The 13,693-nt window shown below is 37.2% G+C and overlaps 1 protein-coding gene across 4 annotated transcripts in view; it reads right to left on the reverse strand.

Annotated features, from left to right (window-relative positions):
- Nucleotides 1–10,122: 10,122 nt before the first annotated feature.
- The window catches only part of LOC136042817 (zinc finger protein 611-like), a 46,373-nt gene continuing 42,802 nt past the window's right edge, over nt 10,123–13,693 (reverse strand). For all 4 annotated transcript variants that reach the window (XM_065727764.1, XM_065727759.1, XM_065727756.1 and 1 more), the window contains one exon: nt 10,123–12,785. In XM_065727764.1, coding sequence (XP_065583836.1) covers nt 11,369–12,785 — 1,417 coding nt within the window. In that variant the 3' untranslated portion in view covers nt 10,123–11,368. The remainder of the gene's footprint in view (nt 12,786–13,693) is intronic.

Here is a 13,693-nt window from a genome sequence, read left to right on the forward strand (position 1 = left end):
AAAAAAAACTATTGTTTCGTCAGCAATATATATTTAAAAAGCTGGCTCAAATAAACTGACTCAGAACATATTGCTGTATTTGTAGAATTTTGGAAACGTAGCACTTTACTGACCCCCCCCCCAAAAGAAAAGACCAACAAGATATTGTGTTGGGAGTAGAAAATCCTTGGCAAGTCGGTAGATAATACAAGAGTAATTCATATATGTAATTTTCAGCATTATAACGGGAACATTATAACGAGTTAGTATCTTTGATCTAGTTTTGAAGATGTGTGTTGCAGAAACTGTAAGGCAACAATTCTTTTTCGTTTAGTGTCAGCTTTGATATTTAGTTCTATCAGGAAAACTTTTTTTTAATTGATTTTTGTCGCTTTCAGTTTAATTAAATATACAGAATAAACCTTGTACGAGGATCTTTTTCTATTGTAGGTGACGAAACCAGGAAAGTCAACATGATTTTTTTGACAAAATAGGGCACAAAAGATAGATTTTGCTTCCCCCTTTCTTAAACTTATCAATGAAATATATGTATATATAAATTTATATATAAAATATATCTATATATATAAAAATAAGTTGTCTGTCTGTCTGTGGGTCTGTGGATCAGGTGACGTCATGTTTCGGCTGACGTCATGAAATTAGTTGCCGTCATTTTTGTTATGACGATGCTTAGTATATTGTAAAACACATTAATTTGGTTAATAATATACCATTTAAAACACCAAAATGAACATGCTGGAGTAGTCACTCGGTGAGAGAGGGTGTCAGAACGGAGAATGAAGGTCCCAGGTTCAAATCCTGGTTAGGCTAAAAAAGGTAAAAAACTAAAAATTAAAAAAAAACTGAAAAAACTAAAAAAAGGCAAAAACTACAAAAAAAAAACTAAAAACTAATAAAAAAATAAAAAAGTCGAAAAACTAAAAAAACTAAAGAAACTAAAAAAAGGAAAAAACTTTAAAAACTAAAAACTAAAAAAAACTAAAAAAAAGGAAAAATGAAAAATAGAAGAGAAAAAGAATACTAATAAAATTAAAAATAAAAATAAAAAAAAATAAAAAAGATAAAAAGCTAAAAAAAAGGTAAAAACCAATAAAAACTAAAAAGAAAAAAGGTAAAAAACTAAAAAAAAAATCATCTAAAAAACTAAAAAAAAACTAAAAAACGTAAAAACTAAAAGAACTAAAAAAGTAAAAAAAAAACTAAAAAAAGGAAAAAACTGAAAAATAAGCGGGATATAAAACAGGGGGATATAAATGACGACCGGGACACCGGGACATAAGGAATATAAATGAATCAGAAAATACAACTCATGTTTCCAAATGACGTCGTTTGGAGCCCAAATTGAAAATCCAGATCAATTTATGTCTACTTTCAAAGTAAAAGGGCAAATTTATCATAGAGCAGGGTCTCTTCTACCATTCTCAGGCGAGAATCATAAATTTTTACAATTGTACTTCATCAGTGATAGAAATTCTGAATTGAATGCACGTTGCGAAATTTCTCCCAAGATTGAAAGGACAATCGTTTCCCAATTACAACATCTTTTCCACGAAAATAATAATTTAGTGCGTCTGTTCAAAACAGCCATCGATTTGATGCCTACTTATACGCATAAAATCGTTATTTCCGCTGACAAAACGCCTCCTGGCCAACATGTGCGTAGATACAATGCTCCAACTATCGACGAAGTGGCCATCGTTATGGTCGGTGATCAGTTTTTACCTCGAGATATTATTCTCAGGGTTTCCACCACACGTGCTACAACTAAAAATAGGCCTACCAATAATACTTTTAAGAAATATAAACCCACCAAAGCTTTGCTATGGCACTCGACCTGCCGTAAAAAAAACAATGGAAAACCTAATAGAGGCCACAATCTTGACAGGGCCTTTTGAGGGTGAGGCTGTTCTTATTCCTCGCATTCCCAAGATTCCAACGGATCTGCCTTTTCAATTTAAAAGATTGCAATTCCCAATTCGATTAGCATTTGCAATCACCATTAACAAAGCTCAAGGTCAATCATTAGAAAAATGTGGTATAGATCTTAATACTGATTGTTTTTCCCATTGACAATTGTACGTTGCATGTTCGAGGGTCGGTAAACCTGACAATCTATTTATATGCAGCGACAATTGGACAGCGAAGAATATTGTATATTCGCAAGTTTTACGCAGTTAATTTGTATTTTATCTATCTATCTATCTATCTATCTATATAAAAACGAGTTGTATGTATGCATGTTTGTTTGTTTGTAAAAAGAGCGTTTGCATATGATGTCATTATTAGTACATACGGCTTTGTATATGCAGAGACAATGGGAAAGCCAAGAATGTTGTATATTCGCAATTTTTACGTAGTTTAACTCCTGCAGACGAAATGAATGCTTGCCTAAAAAAATTCTAATTTATAGGCACACGTAAAAATATTAAAATTAACTACAAATATGCGTGTCCGATTGCAAAACGATGACTCTGGTCAAACAGTAGACTCAATTTCAGGACGTATACAACTACCTGCTGATTTCTGTAATTTAGTGACGTCCAAAAATGAATTGATTGAAAAAGTATTTCCGAATATTCTAAAAAATTATAAAAATAATAAATGGCTAAGTGAAAGAGCGATTCTCGCACCCAAAAATATAGACGTCCACGAAATCAACAATATTGTTTTGAACAAGATTCGAGACCAGGCAGTCCTTTACAAGTCAGTCGACACAGTTTTGGAACCAAATGAAGCGGTTAATTATCCATCTGAATTTTTAAATTCCATAGATCCTTCAGGGTTTCCACCACACGTGCTACAACTAAAAATAGGCGTACCAATAATACTTTTAAGAAATATCAACCTACCAAAGCTTTGCAATGGCACGCGACTTGCCGTAAAAAAAAAACAATGGAAAACCTAATAGAGGCCACAATCTTGACAGGGCCTTATGAGGGTGAGGCTGTTCTTATTCCTCGCATTCCCATGATTCCAACGGATCTGCTTTTTCAATTTAATAGATTGCAATTCCCAATTCGATTAGTATTTGCAATCACCATTAACAAAGCTCAAGGTCAATCATTAGAAAAATGTGGTATAGATCTTAATCCTGATTGTTTTTCCCATGGACAATTGTACGTTGCATGTTCGAGGGTCGGTAAACCTGACAATGTATTTATATGCAGCGACAATTCGACAGCGAAGAATGTTGTTTATTCGCAAGTTTTACGCAGTTAATTTGTATTGTATCTATCTATATAAAAACGAGTTATGTGGATGCATGTTTGTTTGTTTGTAAAAAGAGCGTTTGTATATGACGTCATTATTAGTACATACGGCTTTGCATATGCACAGACAATGGGAAAGCCAAGAATGTTGTTTATTCGCAATTTTTGCGTAGTTTGAAACACATATATAAATCTATCTATATTCACAGGTGGGACACAGGGACACAACTACAATGGCGCATAACTAATATGGCGCGTAACGACTTACGCGCGCGGGGGGGGGGGCTTGGGGGGGCGCAAAGCGCCCCACCAACTAGGTGTTGGGGTGGTGCGAAGCGCCACCCCAACAGCTAGTATGTATATAAATATATACATTTGTCGTATTAATTAAAGTCATGACGGGCCTACTATCACCAGTATCTTTGAGGAGTTAAAGATAAAAATTTCTATTATTCACAGGTTTGAAAGAAGTTAAGAAGACTAAGTCGCTTAAGTCGCATGTGGAGAAGAGATTTTAATGAAGATTGTGGATGCAGCAAAGATATGAGAAGTAGAATAGCCAAGGCCCGGGGTGTTTTTCCATAACTGAGAAAAATTTGGAAGAATAGAAAGATACATTTGTGAACTAGGCTTAAAATATTATATACTATTGTAATAACACTGGTCAAGTAAAATTCTGAAACATGGGCACTTCGAAAGGCTGAGGAAGGTTTGCTAAATGTTTCCAAAAGAGTTGTCAAAGGACAGTCTTAGGTACCAGTTTGACTGATCGCATCACAAACAATATCCTGTAAGAAAAATATGGTTCGTTCCGAATTCTAGGGCTATAATAAAAGAAAGGTTAAGATTTCAAGGCCACATTTTACGGATGAAACATGACAGATTGCCAAAGATCGTGCTTTTTAGCCATTCAGAAGGGGTCGAAGGAAACAAAGATCGTCCCGAAATGGGGTGGTAAAATGCCACAAGGAAAGATTTAAAGGAAATTGGAACTTCGTGGAAGCGGGTAGAGTGAAGCTTTGAAAAGATTAGAGTGGAGAAGGAGCGTGAGCAGCTGTGTTGGCAAAAATCACCGCTTACAATTATTTTTATATGTTACTAAATATCTTACACAGACTTTTATCAAAATCGTGTGCTGTAGATCTTTCAAAGGAAAGTCTTATTTTAATCTTTGTAGCTCAGAGATACGTTCCAAGACATATACAAGTAGTGCAGGGGTTCCAGTTTTTACGGCCGCGCGTCCTAGCAACCCGTTCAAGGTCCCTAGAGACCAGCAGATGCTATTGATTTTCTTCAAGATGCAGGTGCTTGTTATGTGATAGGGATGGTTTTTCTTTGATTGTTAGGTATCAGAGTCAACGCTATAGCGTTGCCTATAGTAAAGACCAAACGGCTCCAATGTTTCATTATTTATTATTTATTTGTTTATATTTTATTCTCAGAGGCACTTCATATGGAAGGGGTCGTCGTATGAGTCTCACAGGGGGAAATTGGAAGTTCTAGCATCATTTTTAAGAGTCAAAAATGATCGAAGGGCAACTAGCCTCCAGGCCCTTTTTTCCCAAATGCATTCGCTAAAAATCTTAAGATAGCCATTTTGTCAAAAGTAGTTCAAAAATCATATAACAAAACTCTGATGTCCAAACTACCCCCCAGGGCCCAGGACAGGCGTTGTAAGTTATGCCCTGGGGGCATATATGGTTCTTATGGAAGGGATGCTAGTATAAACCTCAGAAAGGGCTCATTTGATTGGAAATTGAAAGTTCTAGTTCAGTTTTTGAGAGTCAAAAGAGATCGGAGGGCATCTAGCCCCTCGCCGTCCACGTTTTTCCCCAACCCATCTGGTAAGAATTCTGAGGTAGCCATTTTTACAAAAATTGTTCAAAGATCATATCTCGAAAACTCCGGGGTTAACGCATCCCCCAGAGCCTGGGGGCAGCCGTTGTAAGTTATTCCCTGGGATCATACATGGTTCTTAAGGAAGGGATGATCGTACAAACTTCGGAGAGGGCTCATTTGATTGGAAATTGAAACTTCTAGTTCAGTGTTTGAGAGTTAAAAGACATTGGAGGGAAACTAGACCCCCCCTACGCCCATTTTCCCGCAAATGCATCCGATGAAAATTTGAGATAGCTATTTTGTTAAAAATAGTGCAAAGGTCAGATAACGAAAACTCAGGTGTCGACACAACCCTCCAGGGCCCGGGGTCAGGCGTTGTAAGTTATATCCTGGGCGCATAATTCCTCATTTTACTTGGTATTCGATAAAATTTTACAACTTTTGATAACTGTTAGTATATTATTTTTTTTTCCGGTGACCTCAATGCATTGAGTTATTTCTACTGGATAGTTGACATCTCTTCTTTTTCTTGTAGTGTGAAAACAAACGAGGTGACGAAGATGACGAGGATATTTGAGATAACCATTTTGTTAAAAATAGTTCACAGGTCAGATAACGAAAACTAAGGTGTCGACACAACCCTTCAGGGCCCGGGGGCAGGCGTTGTAAGTTATATCCTGGGCGCATATATGGTTCTTATGGAAGGGATACCCGTATAAACCTCAGAAAGGGCTCATTTGATTGGATATTGAAAGTTCTAGTTCACTTTTTGAGAGTCAAAACAGATCGGAGGGTAAATAGCCCACTCTTCAGGCCCTATTTTTCTCAAACCTATTCGATAAGATCTTTGAAATATCCATTTTTCTAAAAAAATTGTTCAAAGGTCATATAAAGAAAGCTCCGGGGTCGACACAATGAAGGGTCTGGGGGCAGGCGTTGTAAATTATGCCCTGGGGGTATAAATGGTTGTTATAGAAGGGATGCTCGTATAAACTTCAGAGGGGGGCTCATTTGATTGGAAACTGAATGTTTTAGTTCAATTTTTCAGATACAAAAGAGATCGGAGGGCAACTAGCCCCCCACACCACTTTTCCCCAAATACATCCGATACCAATTTTGGGATAGCCAGCCATTTCGTTAAAAATAGTTCAAAGGTCAGATAACAAAACTCCGGTGTCGACAAAACCCCTCAGGGCCCGGGAGCAGGTGTTGTAAGTTATGCCCTGGGGGTGTGTATGGTTCTTATGGAAGGGACGGTCGTATAAACTTCAGAGAAGTCTACTTTAATCGGAAATCGAAAGATCTAGTTGTAATTTTTAATATTCAAAAGAGACTTGAGGGCAAAAGGCTCCCCCTCCACGCCATATTTTTCTTAAATCCATCTGATAAGAGCTTTCAAATAACCATTATTTAAAAAAAAATAGTTCAAAGGTCCTATAATGAAAACTCCGGGGTCGACACAATCCCTCAGGGCCCGGGCTGGTGCTGTAAATTATATCCTGGGGTATATATGGTTGTTATGGTAGGGATGCTCGTAAAACCTTCAGAGAGGGCTCATTTGGTTAGACATTGAAAGTCCTGGTTCAAGTTTTAAGACTCTAAAGATATCAGTGGGCAACTAGCCCCCCACACCCCTTTTTCCCCAAATGCATCAGAGACAAATTTTGAGACAGCCATTGTCGACACATCCCCCCAAGGCCCGGGGAAAGGCGTTGTAAGTTATGCCCTTGGGACATATACGGTTCTTATAGAAGGGATACTCGTATAAACTTCAGATAGAGGTCATTTGGTTGGAAATTGAAAGTTCTATTTCACTTTTCACGAGTCAAAAGAGATCCGAGCGCAACTACTAACCCCCTCCCCCAGCCCTTTTTCCAAAATCTATTCGATAAAAATTTGTAGATAGCCATCTTTAAAATAGTTCAAACATCAGATAACAAAAACTCCGGGGTCAACAAAACCCCCCAGAGCCTGGGGTCAAGTGCTTTAAGTTAGAACCCGGATGCGTATCAAGTTTTTGTGTAAGGGGTGATCGTATAAACTTCGAAGGTGGCTCATTTGATTGGAAATTGAAAGTTCTGGTTACATTTTTCATAAGTCAAAAGTTAATGGTGGGCATTTCCCCCCAGAGCCAGGGGAAAGGTTGTAACCTATGTTGCGGAATCATATAAGGTTTTTATAGAATATGTGATAGTATAAACTTCGGGAGGACTCAAATGATTAGAAATTGAAGGCTCTAATCCACCTTTTAAGAGTCAAAAGGGATTCGATGGTGACTAGCCCATTCCCTCCCTCCCTAACTTCTTTTCCCCAAACACATCCAAAAAAATTTTTTAATAGCCATTTTGTTAAAAATAGACCAAAGATAATATAATAAAAACTCGAGGGATAAAACAGCCCCTCCTCCAAGAATTAGGGGGCAAGTGTTGTAAATTGTGCTCTGGGGGCATGGTTTTTATGGAATGGATGGTCGTATAAACTTTTTAGGGGACTTATTCGACTTTTATTCAAAATTTCTAGTGCTCTTCTCAAAAGTCAAAGTGATCGGATGCAACTAGCCCCCTCCCCCCCCCCCCACAAATGTCCTTTTTCCAAGACGCATCCAATCAAAATTTTGAGATATATATTTTATTCAAGATAGTCCAAAGATCAAATAACAAAAATTCCGGGGTTGACACATCCCATGTGTCAACCCCGTTTGGGGTTGCCTCCATGAGTTTGGAGGCAAGTGTTTTAAGCTATGCCTAAAGGGCATATTAGGTTTTATCTAAGGGGTGGTCATAAAAACTTCAGAGATAGCTCATATGGTTGGAAATTGAAAGTTCTTGCTACCTTTTTACGAGTCATCAAAATTGATCGGAGGGTGTCTGTTCCCCCCACATTTTCCCCAAATACATCTGATAAAAATTTTGAAATGGCCATTTTGTTCAAAATAGTTTAAATTCAAATTACTTTAAATTAGGGCTTGAGAAATCCTCCATAGCATATGAGACAAGAATTTTAACTTATGTAAGTTCTTAAGAATCAAAAGTCATCAAAAAGAAACAAGCCCCCCTCCCTCGTGCCTTTTTTCTCCAACTGCATCTTATCAAACTTTTAAATAGTATTTAAAATCGTAATACTCGTTCAAAAGAGCCCTCTTCCAATATTCAATTTGCTCAGCAGGATACCTGACCTGATTAGACACGGCTTCAATCCCAACAGACTAACGTTTTCTATAAAAGCATCTATATAAACGCTCACAATATGATGTCAAAATTAATGCAATGAATCTTATCAAACTTTTAAATAGCCATTTTGTTCAAAATAGTCCAAAATTCAAATTGCTATAACTTAGGGGGTTAAGATATCTTCCCCAGTCTCAGGGGCAAGGATTGTAACTTATGTAAGTTGCCAATTATTAGAATATAAGGCTCTCAGGAAAAGGTAGTTGTATTAACTTTGGAGGAGGCTCCTTCGATTAGATACTGAAACATTTAGGTCTGAAGTGTCAAAAGTGATCAATGGCCAAATAGCCCACGCCCCCTGTCTTTAATGAAGGAGGGGACGGTGTTTTACTTGTTAATTTCATATAGACAATTACAACAATTCTTATTTCAGTGTAATCTCGTCCTAATTTTGGTGGCGGAGGGGAAACCATCCCTTAACATGCATAGAGGCTTACTTGCAAATAAGCTCAAACTAAATACATTTTAAAATTTCTTGGTGCACTGTTCATCTCAAAAGTAAGACTGATAAATTTCCTCGTCTGGAACCGGGGTTTATAGTCCCGGATAACAAAGGAAATTACTCGCTCCATTACCCACTATGGGAAAAACATTTTCTCACATGACGCTGTTTGTTGCATATTGGGAATCCCTTGTTCACCTTGATTTTTCAACAGACGTCGAGACCATATAACGACTCGCATTTGTCTTTGTCAAAAATCAATACATAACGGGAATTCCTTGTTACCAACAAATAAAATAAAAAGGCCTGTGCGTAAAACAGAAGAAGACCTATGTAAATGTAAGACTAAGATCAATTTTTACAACCGGATGGACTTCCCCACCTAACTGGCGGGGCCTCGGGGGTTTTTTCCTACATCCTTAGGTTTTAAAACAAATACATAACATTCAAAGAAAAAACATTTCCTATTACGAAACAAGTACCTGCATCTTGAAGAACAATAGCACCTGCTGGTTGCTAGGGACCTTGAATAGGTTGCTAGGGCGCGCGGTCGCATAAACTGGTACCCCTAAACTACTTATACACATGGGGGAGGCGAGTTGTGAAATTGGCACAAAACGCTAACAACGAAAGAAAAAACAAGTTATGGTACCCATACGTACAGCATTTGCCTCTTATTTAACCAATAGCTTTTCAAGCAAACTTTCTTCAACATTTTAAAGAAATTACCACAGCCAGTTGAACGAAACTTTCTAGAATTAGCTTATATATCAACACCTGGAAATCCTTGGAAGTTCCATTCACCTAGTTAGGGCATTTCTTTTAAATGTTAAAAAGAAAGTTCGCCCAGAAAGTAATAGGTTTACCATCAGCGCCTACAATAGTATTCATTTTATTTTGTGAGAATTTTTTTTTTCTCATCTTATCCTTCAATATTCGTGACAAAAATGACTATTATGTTTGCAAAGAGATTCGAACGGCGATTCAAGCTATTTGTTCATTACCTGGCTATCCCTTTACGACCTTTGCCGTCTTTTACCCTCACACCTCCCTCTCCTAGAGTTGTTTGCACACATATTTTAAAACTAAAATACATCGCACTCATGAAACTCGAAAATATATGAACAAACAAAATTTGTCTAAATTCACCAACGTTCAGTGCCCTTTTAGGAGGGAAGAGAGGGGGGCTAGGTACACGAAAAAACAAAAGCGCAGGTTGAGAAGTATTGCCAGGAGTGAGCGAAGGGTAACAAATCACAGAAAAAACAAAAAAAAAGATGCTCGAGATTTCGGGGAGAGTAAATTTTATATACACCTTTTAAACTGTGTTCGGTCGATCTCAAAATCTGAATTTCCCTGACTTTTGGCCCTCTCTGGGCAAAAATTTAGGTTTTACGGCACAAAATAGCAGAAAACGGTACTTTATTTTAACATGATGCGTTTCGTTACAAAAAACACACTACAGATCGTAATACTCGTTCAAAAGAGCCATCTTCCAATATTCCAATTGCTCAGCAGGATACCTGGCCTGGTTAGACATGGCTTCAATTCCAACAGACTAACGTTTTCCATAAAAACATCTGTATAAACGCCCACAATATGATGTCAAAATTAATGCAATGAAATTAGTGATTTTTTGTGTGCTTAGCAAGTTCTGCATTGAAATCTCTCTAAGATTCTTTTCCGAAAGACGAAAAATAAAAAGATTTCAAATAATGCTGTGAGGTGATTGAAATATTGGAGAGAGAATGAAAACAAGAAAAAAATGAGGATATTAACACTTAATATGGTTGTCAAGCAACAGACCCTATATTGTCCGTTACTGATAGTAACGACATAAATTAATAACTAGCCCAATTACATGAAGGAAACTCATCGGACAAAACTTCTGGAAATATTTGAAGAATATAGACTCAAGAAATCCCAAGTTTTAATCAAATCGCATTTGAGTTGAAGGCGAAATAATTTGACCTCCAATCAGGCACGTACGCAACTGTTTCTTACAGGAGGAATGGCCTGAAGGTCCTTGCCCCCTGCGTATCGGGCAGCCTCAAACTAAAACAGTCATGCGTCAACTGAAAAAATTCGTTTATACCTTGAATAAATTTAATACGTGGAAAAGAAAATAAAGAGGGAAAAACAAGTTAACTGCAACAAGAGCAAGAAAGGGGGCAAGTATAAGTAGGAATGGTTGACGTTTTTATCAAGAGCAACCTTACGGCCCTTTCGGCTATAACAATGGCTCCGTAAAGACAAGCAATCAACGAGTAATTTCCCTTTGTTTCTAAATGTGTTTCGTTGTTTGTACTGGGAAATTACGAAAACCTTGACATTTCGGAAAGGAGGGGGGAGGAGGAAAAAGTATCCATAATATGCACCAATTAGAAACTATATTAACTGAACTCTTCCCATCACAGTTTATAATAAATTTCTTTACTTTGATGGCAAGCATTTTGAAAGTCCAAATTATACAACAATTCAGCATTCCGGATGCGGAAAGGGGGAGGATAAACATCAAACCATAAACCAGAAGAACACATATAAACAAGAAAAACTGTATTTAGTTTACCGCAAAGTAAAATATTCCTGGATCTTCAAATACTTTCAGTTTACAAAAATTAAATAACATTAAACAACCTTAGAATGAAAGATTAGAATTCACCCACTGAATCTATATTTTCTTGCTGTAAGTTATTTTCTAGGTCATTTAGACACACAACAATACAACATTTATTATTTTCGTGTTTTTGAAGTGTACAACAACTAGAGCCAGGCTCACAACAGCCTTTTTCTGTGCAGCTTTTCGGAGGAGTAACGAAATCACTATGCCCAGTACATCCAGAATCGAGTGTATCACAATCATTGTTGCACAGTCCAAGGATACCAGGTTTTGTGCATGAGTCTGCACAACAAGTAGTCTGGATACCATCTGAGCACATGCCATTTAACTCTTCGTGGTCACTTAAATGATTAGAAGGCAGCACTGGGCTAGAAAGTGTAGTAACATCAAGGTTCATAACTTCGCAAGCTTGGTCTCGGTATGATTTTTTTGAAAGATCTAAAGGCACTTCTTCTTCGCTGAGGGAGCAAAGGCTAATGTCTCTTGGATTTGTTTGGGTTCCCGCGTGGGCTGGAGTTGGGACTGACAAATCCCAGGGATCGTTCACCTGGTTTGTCATTGGACTTCTTAAAAAGCTCAAATCGAAGTCAGACAAATCAGTAGGATCTTCATATTGAGTAGAGCAATCTTTCACAGCCACAGATGCATCTACCCCAACAGAAACTAACCGGAAATAAGATGGATTAGTTTCAATCGGAGATATCTTATTATAACCTTCTGATCCTTGTTCCATATCGAGTCTTAGTGAAATCGAAGATACATCAACATCAGGGTTCCAAGAACCAGTAGGATAAGTCGAGCCAAAAATCTGGCACTCTTCATTGCTCACATTACCCATGCCATCAGTACAAAAATTATTAGAGCAGCAGCTTTGTTTGTCACCAGAATTTAGCGACGTCCTGGCAGGATCTTCAACACGATGAATATTAGCATTAGAAATTGGATTTGCATCATCATTTCGAGAGGCAGTAGTTTCAGAATAACTGTTTTTATTTGAGGCTTCTTTCGCACTGCTGCAACAGTTTGACTTTTTAGGCATAGAGACTTGCACCTCGGAGGTATCTGACTCCATAATGCAGTTACAGAGGCTGTTAGGCTTACTTGGATCACATAGACAAGGATCGCACCTACAGATATCAGTATGCGCAGCTATAGATGCCAATACATTGTCATTTGGCTTGATTTGTTCCATCGCCTGGCGCAGAGTCTCATTATTCATCATATCTGATACTGTATTTATGCCTAGCTGATTTAAAAAAGTTAATAAGTCTTCATCTCTGCTCAGACTTAAATGTTGGGACGCCATATGTTTTCTAAGCGCTTCTGCGCGCCGATACTTGGCAGTACAACCCTGAACTTGACAAACATGAGGACGATCATCTGTATGCTTGCGCTCGTGTTCTCGTAAATGATGAGCAACTTTGAATGCCATTCCACATTCTTTGCATCTGCAAACAAAGAATTAAAATTGCCATTTACTATGCCACAAAAACATGCCCACTAAAGAAAACAAAAAAGCAATTACACATCTTTCATATAATTGATTTCTTCTTTAAACTAGCAGTGTTGTGATTATATTTTTATTTATTTTCTTCCTGCTGAGCATGTTCCTACCATTATGTCTACATTTAGATATCCTTTGAAAAATTAGGTTGTTTTTAGTTCTTTGTCATTAATACTGCACAGACACAAGGGTTACCCTTGCGTAGAATTGGAATAATTTTAGATTACATGTGCAATGATACTTAATTGAAACGACTGTCACAAGCTAAAACAAACATAATTTCCGTTTAGGCGTGAATTAAAATTAAGTTCAAAACATGAATCACAAACATAAAATGAGTCAAAATCTTAACAATGGTGTTAACTCATGAAAATTTAGGTGCGAGACATGTACACCAGGTGGCGGAAAGTCAGCGTCTGCTCGGGAAAGGCAATATTTAAAAAAAGCCCTTTTCCATTTTGAGCAACACTACGATATGCCATTCATGCTAATTTTACAATTATCATTTCTAATTTGTATAATAAAAGATAATTTTACAATTTTTTACATTCCTCTTTTTTTACAATAATAGGCTTTGAGTTTCCCTCTACTAGTACTGCAGCTCCTTACTAATTCATTGCTATTTCGTTCGTTGCTGTACAATTTTGTTTTTAGATTTTGTCCAAAAAAACACTAACAAAGGTATCTTTAAAATCTAGGTGGGGGTAATCTAGCACCCATGATTACGCAATTCTTTATTATGGAAGGCAAAAAAATCAATATCACTTCAGTTCCTTCCAATATTAGTTTAATTAATGATAGTTTCATGCATTCTAATTCTTCTTTTGATCATATCTTAAATTTAGTTCAGTT

Source organism: Artemia franciscana, chromosome 2, assembly GCF_032884065.1.
Source record: "Artemia franciscana chromosome 2, ASM3288406v1, whole genome shotgun sequence".
Classification (NCBI taxonomy): Eukaryota; Metazoa; Arthropoda; class Branchiopoda; order Anostraca; family Artemiidae; genus Artemia; species Artemia franciscana.